General features: G+C 44.6%; 1 protein-coding gene across 5 annotated transcripts in view; it reads right to left on the bottom strand.

Moving 5' to 3' along the window:
• Window positions 1-4,775: 4,775 nt before the first annotated feature.
• LOC119915867 (cGMP-dependent protein kinase 1-like) overlaps window positions 4,776-21,106 on the bottom strand; it is a 59,900-nt gene continuing 43,569 nt past the window's right edge. For 4 of the 5 annotated variants that reach the window (XM_038735660.1, XM_038735659.1, XM_038735658.1 and 1 more), the window contains 11 exons: window positions 17,888-17,953; window positions 17,219-17,293; window positions 13,076-13,172; window positions 11,251-11,390; window positions 10,732-10,821; window positions 10,116-10,257; window positions 8,905-9,068; window positions 8,697-8,819; window positions 8,548-8,610; window positions 8,402-8,468; window positions 4,776-7,477 (listed from right to left, as the gene is read on the bottom strand). In XM_038735660.1, the coding sequence (XP_038591588.1) occupies window positions 7,379-7,477; window positions 8,402-8,468; window positions 8,548-8,610; window positions 8,697-8,819; window positions 8,905-9,068; window positions 10,116-10,257; window positions 10,732-10,821; window positions 11,251-11,390; window positions 13,076-13,172; window positions 17,219-17,293; window positions 17,888-17,953 (1,126 nt within the window). In that variant the 3' untranslated portion in view covers window positions 4,776-7,378. Of the gene's footprint in view, window positions 7,478-8,401; window positions 8,469-8,547; window positions 8,611-8,696; window positions 8,820-8,904; window positions 9,069-10,115; window positions 10,258-10,731; window positions 10,822-11,250; window positions 11,391-13,075; window positions 13,173-13,322; window positions 15,253-17,218; window positions 17,294-17,887; window positions 17,954-21,106 lie in introns of those variants that run through there. The other variant, XM_038735662.1, reaches the window with a different exon arrangement.

The following is a 21,106-nucleotide window of genomic DNA, read 5'->3' as shown; positions in this document are numbered from 1 at the left end:
CGTGTTTTCCAAACATTTCGCATCTTTGAATAAATTCGGCATCTGAATAAACCTCGAAACAAGAAGCTTTCTTTTAAAGAACTTACATGTTGTCCCTGCATGGCGGCCAAGCCAGACAGAAAACACTCAGTTCAGTGGATTTGTGCTGTGTGTTCACTGCAGTAATGCCGAATGTCTCAGTACCAGCTTTAAAGTGAGAAAAAAGGCCTGTGTCCTGTTGACAAAGTTTGCCACAAACTAAATTACTTACTTACTGTTAAAATCTCTACATAATAAATTGAGTTTTGTTTATTTTGTCGTTACGTGAACGAGATAAATGTATTTATTTAAAATGAGTAAGTTTTGGTCTAAACGACACCAGAGACGTTTTATAACACTCACCTGCAGCTGTGCAGAAACACCTGGCGGCCATTCTGCAGAAGTACACGTTATTATAGACACCTGAGAGGGAAACACTTATTCTATAAACTGAGTCCAAATGGAAATCATTTCTTCAAAAAAGGTGACTTGGAGGCAGGGAGGTTAGTTTAGCTCCTACGTCTGTTTACTCCTGTATTTTATTGTAATTTATATCTTGTTTTATGTGTTTATGCATTTATCTCCCCCTGGAAAAAAAATCATGTGACTTTTACTGGAGAAACATTTTAATGACACAAATAAATAAAAATCCTGCAGAGTCGTAACGCTCAGAGTCTGATGAAAAGCTTTAAAGAAACACTGAATATATAAATAAGAAATATTGCTGCAACTGACGATTATTTTCAGTATTGTCGATCATTTTCTCCATTCATCGATTAGAAAATGGTGAAAGCTCAAGGTGACGTCCTCCAAAACATGTTCGCATTTACAAGATAAGAGCACACAGAACACACAAAATCGTGAAGCGTTTTCACTTTTCAAACATTTTATGTGATTTTTATTTTCCTCCATCCTTTTGTGTGAGATTTGTGTTTTGGAGAAACAGCGCCTCCACCGGCGCGGTTCAGGCAGGGAGCGGTACTGCAACGCGGGAGACTGTGAGAGACTTCCTCCCCGAAAATTAAACAAAAGCCCGCAGAATTATAATAAATATTATAACAAATTCAGTATAAGCTCTGTGAGAAGTTGATGGTACAAAATGCAGTAACTGTAGAAACGCTGTGTTGTCTTTAATTGGTGTTTGTGAGGAGAATGTCACTCTCACCGGACTGCTTTTCTTTTCTATCCATTTCACGTTAATAAGAAACCGGATGGTGTCTGGTGAGAAACGGGGTGAATATCTGTAAATGATTAAAACTAAACTTTAACACTTGCTATTTGGTGGATTACGTGTTTGCCGATTTAAGGAGAGACTCAGACAGTCTCAGAAAACTGAATAATATAATGTTGTCGGTATACAGGTTCGGTAATCCGAGCTGTGGTGTTATTTTACAGGTTTTTGTAAGCGGAGTTCTGCCGATGCAGATGCCAGCTCACAGCGGGCGGGTCAGACTGTAAAAGAAGCGGGAATAACAAACATGTTTCCGGTAATATCCTTCAAAATAAAAGGCACCGTAACTGTCGTTTGCATAACTGTTGGCTGAGATGTTCGGTGCAGAAGGTTGACGGTTCGAGTCCCGAATGTGCACAACGTAAGTCCAGGACTGTTTGTAATAATATTACAATTATTAAAATGATTGGAAGGTTAATGTATCTCAGACCTCTGCAGGAGGTAGAAACAATATTGACTGAATCTGAAAGTCTGGGCTTGTCCTGGCTGAAAACTGAAGCACAGCGCCTGTAAATTATAAATAACAATACTATTATTCATTTATCAGCTGCTGGAGAGCACGAGTTTCATTTTGTGCATGCGGTTCATTTATAAGATCTTTAATATCCACAAATGTAGAAATTTGTCTCCGTTAGAAATCACAATACAAACAATTAAGAAGATGCAGTGCAGACGGTAACGGATGCGACTCCATTGTAGAGACATGTCAATGAACTGAACGAACCTTTTGCATTTGGTACGAAAGATTTTGTCTGTGAAGATTCTCAGTCATCCAGGTCATAGTTCTCCAACGAAGGTTAAAATCAAGGGCAACTGGACTTGGTTGAAGCTACTGGAAGACGTTTCGTCCCTCATCCAAAGGACTTCTTCAGTACTGACTGACTGGCAGGGAAACTCAGCTATTTAACCTCAGTGGGGTCGTTATCCCGGGTCATCGATACCGCTGGTTCGTTAGTGTTCCTTGTTGCTGTGACGACAGTCGTTACAGTCGTTAAGACTACCTGTGGCCAAGACTGAACGACCATCGTTGGTATCTTCACCTGTGGCCAAGACTGAACGACCATCGTTGGTATCTTCACCTGAGGCCAAGACTGAACGACCATCGTTGGTATCTTCACCTGAGGCCAATAGGTTACGTTTGTTGAGTTTCCTGGGAAGTGATGAAAGGACAGCATTGTAAGTGGGGGATAAGTGGTGGCGTAGACCCCTCCCCTGTTCAATGACGGCTTCTCCACCCTGGTGTAGATGCTTCCTTGACACCTCTTTCAAACCATCCATCTTCTCTGTCTAAAATGTGCACCTGGTGGTCCTCAAACGAGTGTCCTCTGTCCTTCAGATGTAAGTAGACTGCAGAGTCTTGACCTGAGGAGTTGGCCCTTCTGTGTTGAGCCATGCGTTTGTGTCGTGGTTGTTTAGTCTCCCCAAGATACAGGTCTGTGCATTCCTCACTGCAAATGATCAGCAGAATTCTTTCACAGTCATATAGTTGTTCGAATGTGAGTCCTCGCCGGATTCCGGGCACCGTGTTTCCCTACACTTGTTTTATAATTTTTCCCAAGTCATTCGCCCAAACTGTGTCAATCAAACTTTGATATGCGTGTAAGGCGTACCCCAGACAGTGTGGTGTCTGACGATTAATAAATTGATAATTCAGAAAATCAAATTATTTTTGGCTGACAGACATACGGTACCACATGCACCAATCCATTAGTATGTGGAAAGACGGCAACTACCATTTACGGGTTCATTTAGCAGTACTTATGATCCCACTATATATATATATATATATATACATACATACATACACACACACACACACACACACACACACACACACACACACACAGTGGGTACGGAAAGTATTCAGACCCCTTTAAATTTTTCACTCTTTGTTTCATTGCAGCCATTTTCCAAAAGTCAAAAAAGTTCATTTTATTTCTCAGTAATGTACACTCAGCACCCCATCTTGACAGAAAAAAAACAGAAATGTAGAAATTTTTGCAAATTTATTAAAAAAGAAAAACTGAAATATCACATGGTCATAAGTATTCAGACCCTTTGCTCAGTATTTAGTAGAAGCACCCTTGATCTAATACAGCCATGAGTCGTTTTGGGAAAGATGCAACAAGTTTTTCACATCTGGATTTGGGTATCCTCTGCCATTCCTCCTTGCAGATCCTCTCCAGTTCTGTCAGGTTGGATGGTAAACGTTGGTGGACAGCCATTTTCAGGTCTCTCCAGAGATGCTCAATTGGGTTTAAGTCAGGGCTCTGGCTGGGCCATTCAAGAACAGCCACGGAGTTGTTGTGAAGCCACTCCTTCGTTATTTTAGCGGTGCGCTTAGGGTCATTGTCTTGTTGGAAGGTAAACCTTCGGCCCAGTCTGAGGTCCAGAGCACTCTGGAAAAGGTTTTCGTCCAGGATATCCCTGTACTTGGCCGCATTCATCTTTCCCTCGATTGCAACCAGTCGTCCTGTCCCTGCAGCTGAAAAACACCCCCACAGCATGATGCTGCCACCACCATGCTTCACTGTTGAGACTGTATTGGACAGGTGATGAGCAGTGCCTGCTTTTCTCCACACATACCGCTTAGAATTAAGGCCAAAAAGTTCTATCTTGGTCTCATCAGACCAGAGGATCTTATTTATCACCATCTTGGAGTCCTTCAGGTGTTTTTTAGCAAACTCCATGCGGGCTTTCATGTGTCTTGCACTGAGGAGAGGCTTCCGTCGGGCCACTCTGCCATAAAGCCCCGACTGGTGGATTGCTGCAGTGATGGTTGACTTACTACAACTTTCTCCCATCTCCCGACTGCATCTCTGGAGCTCAGCCACAGTGACCTTTGGGTTCTTCTTTACCTCTCTCACCAAGGCTCTTCTCCCCCGATAGCTCAGTTTGGCGGACGGCCAGCTCTAGGAAGGGTTCTGGTCGTCCCAAACGTCTTCCATTTGAGGATTATGGAGGCCACTGTGCTCTTAGGAACCTTAAGTGCAGCAGAAATTTTTTTGTAACCTTGGCCAGATCTGTGCCTTGCCACAATTCTGTCTCTGAGCTCTTCAGGCAGTTCCTTTGACCTCATGATTCTCATTTGCTCTGACATGCACTGTGAGCTGTAAGGTCTTATATAGACAGGTGTGTGGCTTTCCTAATCAAGTCCAATCAGTATAATCAAACACAGCTGGACTCAAATGAAGGTGTAGAACCATCTCAAGGATGATCAGAAGAAATAGACAGCACCTGAGTTAAATATGAGTGTCACGGCAAAGGGTCTGAATACTTATGACCATGTGATATTTCAGTTTTTCTTTTTTAATAAATTTGTTTTACATTTCTGTTTTTTTCTGTCAAGATGGGGTGCTGAGTGTACATTACTGAGAAATAAAATGAACTTTTTTGATTTTTGGAAAATGGCTGCAATGAAACAAAGAGTGACAAATTTAAAGGGGTCTGAATACTTTCTGTACCCACTGTATATGCAAGGATCTGGATGCTTCTTCCACTGCTTTATGAAATAAGAAACAGAGTCCAGTGTTTTTGTACAGCTTTTATTCTTTAAACAGATCAAACTGCTTTGGCAAAATAGTTTTTCACTTTGTTTTTAACAGTCATGCCCATAAAGCTTTTTGGAACTGGGACAGAGCGACAGTCAGAAGGTTTCTGCAGCTACCGCTGTGATAATAACAATAAAATAACAACAATAATAATAATAATGATCTACAAACAGCTGAGACAGCATAAAGCACTATATTCCCACTATATACAAATAAATCAGTGACACTCAAGCTTCATCACAAAATATCATCACCAAGAATCAGTATTTCTCCTTCTGGTCCAAACATCTGAATAATTCTGGCTTCCCTCCTGCTCCCAGTCTTTATGCTAAGCTAGGCTAACCATGTCCCGGCTCCGTACCACACAGACATATAAGCTTGATCTCCAGCTGAACGTCTGGTGACTTAATGTGTCCAGTGTTTTCATGCAGAGCGCACAGAAGTTAAATATCACAACACATTCAGGCCGCTGGTCACGAAGGCGTCGCACCAAACAGAGACAACTATCAGCTGCTTTTACAGAAGGCCACAAAATAGAAATACTAACTGAAATAAACGGATTCAACTCTTTGTTTGTGGAAGAAATACGAACCTCAAAGACTGCACGTGCACTTCAACTCAGCAAAAGTCCAATTTGTGGTGGAGTTACAGTTTAAGCATGGATTAAAATTACCTCGCAGAAATCGTTTTCTTCTTAAATTTGCTTTTAACCCAGCGGGACCCGCAGCATTCCTTCATAACGCTGCCGTGATCTCAGATTTATGGTAACCTCCAGTCTCACCGTGTTCAGTGTTTTCCAGGAGGGTCTTTTGGTGTTCGGCCCTGATAGAGGTCAATTTAATCCTCCAGCTGCAGAGGAATTATGTGAACACTGCAGCTCGAGTCAGAAATGAACGTCCATTTTGTTTTGGCTTCATCTGATGTTGTTTGCATTTGTCACGGCTGCCAGAAACGGTGACTCAACGTGTGTGATGTTGAGCAGAAAGAAATCTGTTCCAGTCAGAACCATAATACCACACGAGCGTCGTCAGCAGAGGGAGTTTGCACATGGATTTGTTTCTGAGCACTTAGCAAACTCCATCTGCAGAAGAAGACCGTGTGGTAAGGTTGAAAAGTCCAGAACAGATGGACCTCGGTCATCCGGTTCTGTTAATGAGCAAATGAAGTTATTTCTGGAAATCAGCTTACTTAACTGTTACAGCTGCAAACATCTCATCCTGCAGACAAAGCTCTGATTGGCTTGTGTGTTTTAGTAACTGGGGAAAAGGCCGTCAGTGAACACAACACCAGACCTGTGTGGGAGGTGGTTCTGAGATCTGGAACCAGGTCATTAAAAAGAGCCGCAGACGCGAAAATAGGGAACAATACTGAAACGTTCTCAAGCTTGAAACACCTCGAAACAAACAGCTCGTGCATGTGATTGTGCATGTGTCTGAGAATGGAGTGTGTGCGTGCAAAAATGTGTCTGTCTTGGAAATATGTACAAAAATATATGTTCTCACGCTATGATCCGAAGATTCACAACATCACCAAAGTGAAAGGAAAGTTTAAAAGTAGACATTTTCGTATCACGTCCGCAGCTGCTACACCCAAACCTTTTGTCTTTCTGTCTTTGGAAGTTCCCGAAAATGAAATGAGAAGTGAAGGCATCACGGTGACCTTGAGTTAGTCGTCGTCTGTTCGTCGATCGGACCACAAATGTCTCCCGCCCGCTGTCAGAGCGCCTAACCTGGGTTCACAGGGTTAGAGGAGCCCCTCAGGACTTCCATGACTGCCTCCACAGCACAAACACAATAAGATATCACAGACAGTAGTAGCAGTGGGGTTCAGACAATGATCAAGGACACTTGACAGGAGCAAAGGCTTTCCATTGGTTGCAGAAAATCAGGGCCTCGGTGCCTATGACCTATGATATGAACTCATTGGGAGTTATCTGCAGGGACGATTCGATGCCTGTTTAGCTTCTGGAAACAGGAAAACTGTCTGACTACACTGGTCCACTACCCTGCTCCAGGTTTTCCGTATGTCCATTTGATTAAACACGTTTGTTTTAGGGGAAGCACTTTGTGACAAAAGTCCTTGACCCCCCGTTAGAGTTACCAGCTTCAGCCTGTGGTGGCTTCACTGATGGGTGTAAGCAGCAGGTTTCTGGGTGTCATCACTAACTAAGGTCCAATCTCTCTCTTAGTCTACTTGGACTTGATGAACTAGGGGCCCTGGTCTTGGAGACCGGGACAAACCGTTGAAGCCAACAGGTGGTTTGTCTCATCCTCGAACCGCCTCATCTTCCAGCTCAAGGTTCCTCCAGTTAGAGGGAGCAGATGGGACCCGTTTGATCAGTGATCTTTTTCCTTCTGCTGCCTTCAACACACTCAAATCATTTGGAGACACAATGTGGCTACAAAGCATTGGGGATCTGAAGGCCACAGCGCCCAGGTCACAGGAAGGTGCTGTGGGTGAAAACGTCCTCCAACTGGCACATGAAGGTTCTTTGTTCAGCCTGGTGAGAAGCCGTCTTCTTCTGAGATCTGGATCTCCACGTAGGGTGCCAGGTTTTGGGATTTGGATGTGAGCTGGACTAAAAGTCATAATCCCATCCGGAGTTGTCGTCTGGCGGCGGCTCGTCTGTGTCTTCAGGGAAACTGTCGAAGTTGCTGGTGTCGGTCTGAGAGGAAACCTGAAGAGAACAACATTTTTTGTGGCGCTGTTAGAGTCGACAGGAGATGAGAAGACAGAAAGACGTGCAACAACAGACTCAAGCTGGGTTTGTGGCAGAAATACTTACTGAAGTTAACTTCATTTGCTGGATTAGTCCAAACACATATTCTGGTTTGTTGTTCTACCGTTAAACTGTTTCCAATTATGTGTCTCTAAGTTATGTTACAAAATAATCTGAGCTCAAAGGCCAACTTATGAGCTAATGTCATGGTCTCATGGAGCTGGCTCAGAAGTCATCATGTAGTCTTCAAATAGACAGAGCAGGAGGTTATATATGGGGGTGAGATCGTAACCCGTCTTTGTGCAATTTCTCTTTTGGTAATGGCCAGCTTCTCAATTGAGTTACCAGAAAATGTACAATTTCACGATATATAAATACTGCAGTATACACCGATCAGCCAGAACATTATGACCACTTGCTTCTTTTCCACCAAAGCAGCCCTGACCCGTCGAGGCCTGGACTCCACTGTGGGATGCTCTGTGCGTTCTGACACCGTCAGAACCTGCATCATCTTCTTCAGCAGTTTGACCCACAGCAGCTCGTCTGTTGGATCGGACCACACGCCCAGTCGTCTGGCCATCACATCCTTGTCAAAGTCATTCAAATCCTCACGCTGCCTGTTTTTTCCTGCTTCTAACACTTCGACTCAGAGGACACAATGTTCACCTGCTGCCTGATGCATGACCGGTGACATGATAACCAGATTCACTTCACCTGTCAGTGGTCACGATGTTACGGCTGATCGGTTGAACATACAGTGGCGACGGTTACTCCACATCACCTGGTTGGCTTGGTGTGTTTCCGTACATTAACAGTGCCTTCATCAGTCTAACATGAGTTTGTTGTCTTAGAGGAAAGAATCTAGAGTTTATTTCAACTCACGTCAGGTGTGATGGGCGGAGTCAGAGTTCCTTTCCTCAGCCCGTCCCAGTTAAAACCTTCAAACCACCTGAACACGGAGAGAAACACGTTAGTTTCATCTTGTATTTAAACCAAACTGAAAGTCAGCTTCCTCCCAACTCACGCACTTGTGCTTCTGGATGTCTTTGACTCCGTTCTTCAGGTTTCCCAGTCTCTCGGAGGGATTATCTCTGGAGACACAAACGGTTCACATATTTATTTTGGAGATGAAAACAATGAGTTCATCTGAGTTGCCCGGGCACACGGCGCCTCCTACCTGCAGAGCTTCTTGATAAGGTTAGCGGCGTTCTTGGTGATCTTCTTGGGGAACTCGATCATGTCGATGCCTCTCAGGATGATGTTGTAGGTTTTCATTGGATCTGGACCTGAGAACGGGGGACTGGAGACAAACAGAGACGCTTCAGGACGCTGAACAACAGCCGTTTGACTCTACTGAACTCTGTCCCTCCCGTTTGTGTCCTCACCTGCCGGTCAGCAGCTCGTACATCAGGATGCCCAGAGACCAGTAGTCTGCTGAGACATCATGACCCTTGTTGAGGATGATCTCTGGAGCGACGTACTCCGGCGTCCCGCAGAACGTCCACGTCTTCTTGCAAACGCCGATCTTCTTGGCGAAACCAAAGTCCACCTGGAAAAGACAAAATTAATTGAACACATTCACTTTCTTTTTATTGTTCTTCGTTTTGATCATGTAAAACTGTCATTGGTCACTGCCACTCAAGCTCGCCCTCCTGAGGATGAACTACGGTACTGACTCCAACATCGTCAGCTACTTTTAGTTTAGAATATAACTGTAATGTAAAATACTGAAGCGATCAGCTGACATGATAGGGGCCTTCAGGGGTCCTGATTCATATCCTGAGGCCTTGTCTTGAACAGGCTCCCTATGAAGCAGGAACCTCCGGCTCTGAAAAGTGAGGCCAAGTGAGGCCAGCAGACGTCACTTGTGAAGAGCGACGTTTGAGTGGGGGCGACTCCACTGGCTGCAGAAAGAAGTGTGACTGTGTGGGGTGGCGATGGTACAGTGGATAGGACACATGCACTTGGTGTTAGAGACCCAGGTTTGATTGATTCCCACTGTGACACCTCCACCAATGTGTCCCTGAGCAAGACACTTAAGCCCTAGCAGCTCCAGAGGCGTGCGACCTCTGATTTATATAGCAACTGTAAGTCGCATTGGGTAAAAGCGTCAGCTAAATGAACAAATGTTAATGTACTGTAAGAGAGAGAGAAAATGTTTCTGCTTCTCAGCTGATTTATTCCCTCAGTAAACATTTTCCTGATGAGTTTCTGGTCTCAGTCGCTAGTTTCAAGTCTTCTTCAACACAGCATGATGTTCATTTAGTAAATTATGGTCCCAAGCAGAGTATGCCAGGTGCAACTACTGTGTGTTCACCACACAGCAAACTTGAACATGGTACAGGTTGGGAGGACCAGGATCCATCGCCATCATCAAACTGAGACTGCATGGCAATGTTTAACGGCCAACTGCCAATGTCTGTTGTTGTGACGTCTGACTGCCAACTGTATGGTACAGTATATCCTACCCGTGAAGCTGGTTATGTACTGCTACTGACATATTAAGTTATCATCTAAAGGCCCCATCGTGTTGCTTCCCGTACTTGTTGGACATGTAAATATATAACATGTATGTTATGAGGGAGTGTGGAATTACCAGCTTGGCGTATCCCCGGCTGTCCAGTATGAGGTTTTCAGGTTTCAGGTCTCTGTAAATGATGCCTTTGGCGTGCAGGTAGGCGAACGCTTCGACCACACAGGCCGTGTAGAACCTGGTGGTCGCATCTTCAAACGAACCCCTGAAATACAGAGTTTAAGATCTCAGAGGTGTTTCTGGCCCTCGGCCGGACTTCTGTTTTTACCCCTTTAGGTTTCACGTTTGTCGAACTAAATTTTTTACCTTCTGTTATCCACCATGTCGGCAAACACTGACTGCTGCTAAAATAACTGTTTTAATCTGCTGATTCGTGTATGTTGAATCTGAAGTGACGTCTTCAGATGTCTCGTTGTGTCCGAAACAGAGATGTTCACAACCTGAGACACCTGAGCAGCTGACGCCAGAGAAAATGTGAGTTTAAATGATCAACCAATTATCAAAATGTCTTCTGTCGTTTTTCGACTAATCGATAAATTTACTCTTCTGGTCAAAAACTAAACATTTCCATTTATTTAAGCGTCAGAAAGTGACCGACCTGAACTCTTTCCTTCTCTGATATTCATTCTGGTCTTTAGGAAACATCCCGGCAGTGGATTGATCTGTGTGAGATGTGTACCTGTCCCTCAGTATCGTCCACAGCTCTCCTCCCAGACAGGCCTCCATCAGCATGTACAGATATTTACTGTCTTTAAACGTCCGGTACAACCTGAACACAAACAGTAAAGCTGCATCAGGACCTGAGACAGAACCTGTTTGATGGTTTTATTTTGTTAATCTGCCAGATTGGAACCAACACTGCTGACTTTCTCTGGATTTGTAAACTTACTTTTAAACTTCATGAAAGTTTATTTTTTACCATTTGAAATGATGTACAGCTATAAATAGTCTACGTTAATGCCGTGTTTAGGTCGTGTGAGCAAACTGAGAAATGAAGGGTGGAGCTTGAGATCAGAGGTTTTGTCAAACTTCATGAATGACGTAAGTTATAATAAAACATTTTTTATTATAACTTACGTCAAAACACAAAAGATAATGTTCACTTTTTTCCCCAGCTGCTAATAATGTTTAATTCTGAGACAGAAAATCAATGAGTTCAATATAAAATAGCTTCAGTTATGATGATGGTTCTACTGACCTGACGATGAAGTCGGAGTGCGCCTCGGTCATGATGTGTTTCTCCGAGCGGATGTGTTCCTGTTGTCTCGTGTCGACGATGTGACGCTTCTTCAGGATCTTCATGGCGAACGTCTTCGCCTCCTCGTTCTTCAGCTGCACCTGAAGAAGAACATCCAGTCATTCCTCTGCTTTCCTTCCTGTCACTCAAACCAGCAGTGACCGTCTCAGCCTGATGCCTCCTCTTCCTCTGAGCCGTAGGATAATAATAATAAAACGACTAAACAAAGGAGGTTCACAATACAACAACAGGGATTCAGTGTTGTGCTGATCATAACAGAAGAACAGCAGAGTGATTTAACTTTTTAAAATCCTGGTGGACGACGTTTCCAAAGTATTTAGGAGATGGACTGTTTTCCCACCCTTACATCTACTTTAAATAACCGCATGTTAACGAGGTAATTATATGTTACATCGTTACTCTCAAAACCCCCAAAATACATCGTCATCCAGCTGAAAACATTTGGAAATATTCACGGTGTTTACTGGTCAGCTGAAAACGGTCTGTGGTTAAACACACACACTGTGACGTTAATACAGCATGATGCAATCCTCTATTTCTGGACGCCACTGGATTCCACTCTCATGTTTGTACGCTAAATTTGGAGCTACCCAGCAGCTGGTTAGCGTAGCTTAGCATAAAGACTGAAAGCGGGGGGAAACCGCTAGCCTGGCTCTCTCTGAAGGAAACACAATCCAGCTTCCAGCTCCCGTAAAGCTCCCTGATCAACAGGTCAAACCTGGATTGTTTACAAAAACTGAACTTGGCACGGTGTGGTTTTATGGGGTCACTTCCTCACAGTGATGATACGACTACGTGTCATTTTTAAATTTGGTGTTTATACAGAAGATGTAAAGTGAGCTGCAGAGGACCAGAAACTAAACCACAACCAGGTTCCTGTGATGAAATGTAAAGATCTCGTTGTTATCGTATCCAGCTGTCCAAAAATAAGAGAGATGAGGAATGTCGCTGCTCTGATGGAAAATATCTGCATGTTCGTGGTCAGCCAGTCTGCAGGTCAGGGGTCAGGTTTTTCCTTTGGGCAGAGTTACACTCTGACTAATTGCCTAAAATACCTCCAGGGGGATGATGGGAGACCCTGAGCGGGGATTCCTTCCTGTTTTTGGGCAGACCCTCTGCAGGGCTTCCCCTCCAACCTTCAGTACCCTGACACCCCGCCTCCCGCGGCACAGAAACCAGACCCCCAGATCTGCAATGCACCACATCCCACCCTTCTCTTCTTTTTCCATCCATCTCACACCTTAACACACGGCGGGGATTAATACAGCCTCACAAAGCCAATAAAAACCAATCAGCTGCAGCCGAGACGAAGGAAGCTCGTTAAGACACGATAAACTGGTTAAAGAGGTTTAATAGCTGAGTTACAGCATGAAAGAAGAGATACACACTGTGTGGTTCTCTGGTTTATTGTGCTTCCTGACAGAACCAGGGGGAACCCTTTAAGAGCCCTGGTCAGCCTCTGCGGTCAGAATCACATGAGGACGGGTTTCCAGTTACCAGCACTGATACTTTACAGCCCACACACACACACACACACACACACACACACACACACACACACACACACACTGTTTCTGGAGAGTAAACCAGAAACATCCAACTGGCTGCAGACGCACCTGAAACTGGTTTCACAGTAATCCACAACATGGACGCTCAGAGTGTTTAACCACATTAACACTGATTTGTAACGTAGCAGTAACTAAAGGCCTGTTGGTGTAATCTAACGGTCTGTGACCTGATATTGTATAAAGTAATCAGATCGTACCAGCTCGACGCGTCCGAAGCCGCCCACTCCCAGCGTGTCGATGATGTTGAAGTCGTCCAGCTTCAGACTGGAGAAGAAGGCGTTCTCCGCCTCGTATCTGGAAATAAAAACCACAGGGACACTGTAAACATTTCGAAGGTGAAGCACATTTAGATCGAGCAGCAGAGCCGGTATCTCAACATTAAACCCACCCAACCTTCCTACAGAAGGAAACACAGGCGACGGCCCCCCTCCCGTCGTACTCTACCTGCAGCATTTGACCACGTGGAAGAACGGGAATTTCTTGGAGGTTTGAATGGAGAAGGAGGTGATGGGGAAGGAGGAGGAGGACGTAGGAGCAGGGAGGCTGGTGATCCGCTCTCTCTGCTGCCTCGCCGGGACGGGAAGCAACTCTCTCATCTCCAAACTTTGTTTAGTCCACGAGTACGAGAGCTGGAAAACTGCTTTTCTTTTCTCGGCTTCGGCGGTCTCTTGTCTGCTTTATCGGCAAAGAATATAATGTAGGAATACGGGAACAGAACTCTGAGCAGTCGTGTAGGACAAAACTGCTGCAGAAACAAATAACTGAAAGTCTACAGCTGATCTCGGCGGTCTAGTTCTTTGTTCTGCAGATAAAAACATCAATCAAGTCGTCCAGTCCCTCAAAATTTGGAACAAAGTCTCTTGGTCAGAAACCAAAGTGCAAAAGTGCAAACAAACTCTTCAGCATCAGACCCAGACTGGTCCTCATGAGAACGTTCGGCAGAGAGTCTGTAAGAGAGCCGTTTCAAAGGAAGAGCTCCATCTCCAGTTTACATGGCGAGGGTAGGGGCGGCGGTGGCAGGGGCGGCGGTGGCGGTACCCATACGAGGTTCTGGCCTGGTGGAACCGGTGGTGCGGTGAGGTGGCCAGATCCTCCAGCTCTGTGTGCAGTAAAATTACAAACGAGGCTGGTCCTGAGCCGAGCGGGACGCCGTCACAATCCAGATCAGACGGCCTCACCAAACTTCTCTGTAGTCTTGATGGATTTTGGAGAATGTTCTGTTCTGATTCTGTCTTTGTTTGTGTGGAAGTTTGTGGGTGCCTGACTTGGAAAAAGTCCAACTGAGCACGCTCAAACTGAAACAGAGAAGTTCTGAAAGGTTCGTCTGCTCCGGCTGAGTCCTGCTGGGTGTAATGCCAAGCTGAGAGGACGACCGCAGGGCAGGACGCTGCTGCTGCTGGTATTTTTAGCACGTGGAAACATTACTCGGAGGTTCACCCAGTAAACGTAGTGACAGATAGATTGCAGGACAGACTGTCCCGACCTCCAAAGCAGAGGACACAGAACCTTCCAGAGGTTCACCAGGATGTTAAGAGTTTCCTTGGTTGGCTGTGAACATATCAGGATCTGTAGGTGTTAAAATGTTTCAAGTCATTCGTTTTAGTTTTAAGTTCTGTGAAATGTAAAGCTGAGGTGAACAGCATCTGCTGTGTCATCAGTTGAGTTTTCACAGCAGGACCGTCTGGTGTCCGGTAAAGGCCAGAAGCTCAACTTTACAAATACCAAACCCAGTCCAAGATCCAAATCAGACCGGTCCAGAATGTAAAGGGCCAACCCGTCTCCTGGAAATTGTGTTTTTATACTCTACACTTTTGAAAGTTTTCTGAGAGAAACGTAATGCCAGCGAGATTATGTTTCTCATCAACATAAAAAAGACCTTATGGATTTATTTAACTAAGTTTTGGAAACATTAGGACCTTCTATTGTGAAAGGATTTCTCTGTAAAACATTTATCAATAGTTAGATTTAGTATTAAATCCATGCTAGCAGGTACAACTCCGGACTACATCAGCTTACGTTAGCAGCTGGTGAACATAGTGCAGCATTTAGCAGCTAAAGAGCCAGATGTTTCCCTCAGGAACTGGTGGAGACCAAACACAGAGCTAACACAGAGCGAACACTGGACTCAGCTTCATCAGGTGACACAAACACGCCTCACCATGAAGCATCAGCTTGTAACTGGAGACTGTCCTCACCAGAAAAACGCCCATATAGCCCGTTTGTACAACCACATTATTACAACCCACGTTCATGTTTGTTGTGGTGGCGTCCTCTTGTTGCCGTGCAACGGCAGCAAAGAAGGATGACGGGTGAAAAATTATACACTGCGAGAAAGTCCGCCTACCAAGGCAGGATGGGTCAAACCCCGGAGTCCCGTGTGAAACCACGTAAGTTTTTAGTTAAAGGTTTAGGTTAAAGAACGTTACTGACTTCCATCACGTAGATCAGGTCTGGCTGCTTGTTGCTGGACTGGTGCAGGAAACGCTCATGTGTTGTTGGACGACCTACTTCATCGTTCAGGTCGGAGGGCTCGTTGTGTAACTTCCTGTTCGGTTGTTTATGAGGGAGAACCTGCGAGAGAGCTACCAGAAGATCTGTTTGGCGGTGTGTGGACAAAAACAAATACATCAGCATGGTATCTGAAAATAGTAAGGACCAGGACCAGAACCCTGCACAACACAACTGCTTTAGAAGCTGATAAGATCTCTAAGTTGTGTTTAGAGCTTTAAAATCTCGCGCATCATTTAACATTCAGCAGCTGTGTTAGCTAGCATTGTTTGATTTTAGCTCAGCTGCTCTCAGCCTCAACAGTTATACCCTCAAATTAGTTTCATGTTGGCACTCTTTCAGCATATAACATGACATGTGGTTAGTTTTTCTGTGGAGCAAACCTCCAATATGTCAGGTCAAAATAACATATGGACTCCTGCCAAAGTAATCCCAACAGACTTATCTGTGTGTGTGTGGTTCTCCAAACAGGGACTGGACTATTTCCCGGAAACTGTGGGATCCGATTTCTGCAGAAACAGTGGCTGCTGTTCGGTCAGGACGCTCCAACACACAAACACTCTAAAAATAGTTTGTAATAGTGAGAAAGCGTCGAACTGTTAGAGCTGTCCCGCCAACCTTCACCCTGCTGAAGTGTCAAAAAGCAAAACATGGACCCCTGCAGGACTCGGAGGCTTCAGCTACAGATTAAGAACATCAGACTGCATTTAACTTGAATCCATTCCCACAGTGAGGGAAACTTCATTTGACATGATTTAGATTTTTTGATGAGTAAAACGTTTTTAAACTGTTAAACACTGCCAGGAGTGATTCATGAAGGCTTAATGTTAAAGGGTGATATCTGTATTTTTATACCTGGGCTCTATTTTAACACATGTTGGTGTTGAAATGACTCGTAGGTACAGAAAGTTTTGAATCTGTGCAGTCGATGCTGAAGCCTCAGTTTGCAGGACGACGGCGGTGGAAACGAGGGGTTGGAGTTTGTTGTGTTCGTAGAGGAGCTGCTACAAGACTTTATTTCCTAACGTTACTGCAACACGACAAACTGCTCTCTGCTTCATGTTCCTCCGTCCTCCCCAGCGTCCTTCAGGGCGACCTGGCTGCGACCTCTCTGGCTGCAGCAGGTATTATTAGCAAATGTTACGTAACAGGAGTCCTGTTGCTGCTGTAAACACTCGCACACACAAACACACAGAGGAGGCTTCTCTTAACTTCTGTAGAAGGGTCCTGCAGACGGGTGAAGCACCACCGTCACTGTTCGGTCTGTCGTGGCTCTATTGTTTTCTGTTTTGTCAGCATCTATTAACCGGCTGATTGTTTGCTCGATTCAGCGTTGGTGTGTTCCTTTAACTTGACCAGAACATGAAGGTTCTCAGTTTACTGTCGTTTATGACAAAGAAAAGCTGCTGGAGAAGCTGGAAACAGAAAAGTTTCACAAGTTTGCTTCAAAAGTTGGATTATCGGGTCGACCTGATGGCTGAGCAGCGAGTCCCCGGTTTGATTCCCCCGTTGGCCGGACTGTTTGCTTCCTGTCATTCCCCAGCTCTCTCTCCCCACATCTCCTCTCTCTCTTCACGGTCCCACAGATAACATTCCCTCCAGTAAAAGTTTGATTATGAAAATATTTGCAGATACATTTTCTGCTGATGAATGAATCGCCCAGTCGCTTCCATGTTCCCTCTGTGATGCAGCTGTAAATACAAAGTCTGCTGCTGAAGGAATGTGCTCGTTCTGACAAAAAGAAAATATGTTCTGAGAAGCTGATATTAAGAGAAAGGACGTATATAACCTGTAAATATCGAACACGTGTCATATGTGTACATTAAACCTACTTGGCTTTGGCTTCAGCGTCTTCGTATCCTTTATTTGAAACGTCGTCTAATCCACCAATCAGATGCTTGAATGAGCTGAGGAGGAAGAAAGAGGTCAGCCAATCAGCACACAGACTGTCTGTGAGAGAATCTAGTTCATTAATAGTGCCTGTAAATAAAACAGAACATTATTACAGATCAAACACACTTTTTGCAAATAAAATAAAAAGCATTTATCTCTCTAAACAATAATAATAACAACATATTTATTGTCGCTTTGCCCATGTTTTTTGGTTCTGGCCTTGTAAGAGACGGTTTATCTTTTCTTTTTCGTTTCTTTTCTTGGAGTCCGGTAGATCAGGTTAAAACTCTGAGCAAAGACTCACCTCTTTTGTTGTTGGTGTTTGTAAATCTTAGTTACCTTCGACCTGTCGATGCCATATTTAACTGTATTTTACAGAATCCATCTGGTTTCATGTTGCCCCCCTTTTCTCTTGACAACGCACTGAAGGATCACATGACATTACAGCACAGTGACGGTGCAGTGAGCTGAGCGGACCAGCAGAGAGCAGCAGCAGCTTCTCCTGCTGCAGTGACCTTCTGTTAATTGGACTTTTTACATCGTTGCCTACTTTAACTGAAGTGTTCTAATGCAAACATAAAGACTGTGTGTGTGAGTGAGAGTCTTACTCTCTGTCGATGACCAGGCAGGTGACGGCCTCGGCGGCGATGACGTTGGCTGTCCTGACATCCTCCCTGTGGACACACACACAAACACACGCAGATTACTCACATGTCTGCACTTCTGAACGTGCGAGGACACATTTAGCTCCTGATTCTCTTTAAAAAACATAATTTGAGAACTTATCTAACTCAGCAGAAGTAAACACTTCACCCGGTCATAAGCACAGACGCAGATGGCCATCACAAGCAACTCTGGGTGTCCCTCAAGGCTCAGGAGCCGGGGATTGAACGACCAACCACACTCGTCAACACACCAGCTCAGCCAAGAAGAGAGGATGAGACAAATCAAATCCATCTCCAAACTGTTCCTTCAGAAAACGGTCCTCACGTTGCACCAACGCCCTCGCTGTCAGGGTCTAAACTCTGCTAATCTCCTCTCTAAAGACCTGAACCCTGAACCCTGAACACTCCCAGACTCTGCTCAGGTCACCTGGTAAGTGCTTAAGTGCGAGAGGTTGCAAGGGCACGAAATGGTTTAATGGGGCAGCGCTGCACTGTGTGACTTTTCACGGTACCTTGACTACATCTGAACAAATGTGGGTTTGGGACTTTTTATTTTACATTTGTTACTTTTTTGTATTAGTATTAGATTAAGTAATCTTTAGTCTTTACTTTTCTATATTTATATTTGTATGTTTATGTGTACTGCTAAGCATCAGTATATTCCAAGGCAAATTCCTCGTAAGTGAAAATGTACCTGACAATAAGCCTGATTCTGATTCTAGTTCCGAATACTTCACAGCCGAGGCTCTGAAGGGGCCGGCTGTCTGATCTGAACGTGTTCCAGGATCTTGAAATGAGCTGTGGGCCAGAGGTCATTTTCAAATAATCAGTTCAATCATTTTTAGCAAACCAGTTGGTCCTTCTATGTTTGTTTACCCACAGGCTTCCCCCTGCAACCCCGTATTTAACATCACAACGCCATGAACTGTGGGTAATTCACTCAGGCAAAGTCTGCAGAGATGCAGACTCACAGAGAGCCCTCATGCACCTGACGATGTGACAGTAAAAGAGCTCCCCCCTGAGGAAACACTGAAACATACTTCAATCCAATCAGCAGCAGCAGCAGCAGCAGCAACTGTGACGACAGCAGGAGGTCAGTAAACAAGCCACAGTATCATCACATGATCACACGGAGAGCTACGTGAAATAATAGGCTGCAGGACAGACGGCGAGCCGGCCTTCTTTCTGTTGGGCTAGTCAGTAATGTTGCTTTCTTGATGTTAATTTGTTGTTTGATCATAATGTGCTCATAACTAAAGCAGGTGTGCAGCTGTCCTTATCTGCCACAGCTCTGAACTACAATCTGAAACAGTAGAGGCGCCAAATCATAATGTTGCGTTAAAGCCAAGATTTCAGTCCTTAAAACACAAACCCCCTTACTGTACATCTCTCAACTGGAACCTGGACTAAAATGTTGTCCTGCTGGTGGCGCTAGAGGAGAGGTCAGAAGGTCACCCTCTGTGGACCATGAACACCTCATGTAAATCTGTCCATTAGTGGGATTAGTTACATGTTGCACTGACAAACTCACCCAAACACACCTTTTTAAATGCGTGTCTCTAGGTGTGTTTGTGTGTCCTGTAGTTATTCAGGTCGACGGTCGGCACGTCTCAGCTCTTAATAACACCAGATCTCAGCACAGGAAATGAAGCAGTTTATTAAAGGTCTGAAGGCCGCTGGTCGGTTTGTGTTTTGTCTAGGGATGAAGGAAGCAACATATCACCAGGCAAGTTCCATCTTAGTTACACACATTTCTTTAAAGGTCGAGCAACATGTAGCGCATGGGAAAACAAAAGAGGTAAGAAAAGGAGAGGCAGGGGGAAGGGCAGGCGGTGGTGCCAAATCAACAAACAAACAAACAAAAGAACCGAACCTTTCTAGCCGCCCGGCCTCTGTCACTTTAATAACCACGAAGTCCAAAAAGAAAACATAAATCAAAACCCTATCTTCATGTGATGACCTTGCCTGCAAAACCAAACTACCATGTAACAGCCACCCATAATGTCAGTCAGAATAAATAATCAGAACTAGGGTTGGTGCTGAAAATAAAAGATGTGGAAAACAAATATACTAACCCAAGCCTAGTTCCCACAACTACTGAACGAATAATGTAATGTGTATTAAAACTAAGTTAACAGTATCTACAGACAGTCATGACACGAGGTAATCCCCCCTGGGATGACGTTAAAGAAATGCAACTCCCACACAATTCATAATACATAGAACCTAACCCCGCCGACCGTAACAGCGTATTTTAATCATGTGTTCACACAGAAACGGTCATACTCGATGTTTCATGTCTCTGTTTAGATTTGAGTGATGACTTTGAGATGTATGACACAAAATGCAGCAATTCCTGACTTCGTAAGGGTTTTAAAGAACCTTAAACATCCCTCCATGAGCTGCAGCTCCACCTGCTGAAGGTGGTGAGCAGCTAAACTACTCACTTCCTGTTGTTTTAGGACACCTGTGTGCACCTGTCCCAGTCACCTCGCACAGTGCCTCACGTCCTGCAGCTTTATATAAGTTATATCAGTTCATGTGCTTTTTGAGAAGAGATGGTATTATGAAAACCAGACCCAAAAACATCTAATACTGTGTGTGTGTGCTTAACATGATTGTGCATGATGGTGGGTCAGTGCTGGCTGACGCCCCTGAGGTTTTAAATAGCAGCAGGTGGAAACATGTATGAGACTTTGATTCTTTTGTGGAGAATTGACTGAAAAGAAGCACTCATGCACATGTGAGTAACGGGTGCTAAAAGCCTGGAAGCACCAAACTGACGTGTGTTAAAACATATAGCTGTAACAGCGGCTTAGCAGGGAAACAAATCAATCCCTGTCCTCACGAGTCCAGCCAGACCACCGTGCATGGAGACATTAAAGGTGTTCAGCTGTTACCAGGTCAGACTGGTCGTTCCTCTCACCAACGTCCGGCAGCTTCTGGTTCATCTCTCTTTTTTTCTCTTCTTAAATTTCTCCTTCAATGTCCTCTGTCTCTGCTGTTAGCTAACGTTACATCCATAGAGGCTGCTGATCCCGGTTACGTTGCCTGCTTGCTGACTTCGGCTCAACACCAGCAGCATTCTCCAACCAGCAGTAGCATAATGTTGCTTGAAACTTGAGTGGCGAACTAGCCAACAAAGCTAGCAACCGACGCAGG

Source organism: Micropterus salmoides, unplaced genomic scaffold (genome assembly GCF_014851395.1).
Source record: "Micropterus salmoides isolate LMB-PRFRI ecotype aquatic unplaced genomic scaffold, ASM1485139v1 Ms_hic_scaffold_21, whole genome shotgun sequence".
Taxonomy (NCBI): domain Eukaryota; kingdom Metazoa; phylum Chordata; class Actinopteri; order Centrarchiformes; family Centrarchidae; genus Micropterus; species Micropterus salmoides.
Note: the sequence above shows the minus strand (reverse complement) of the source record. Positions and strands in the feature narration are given on the sequence as shown.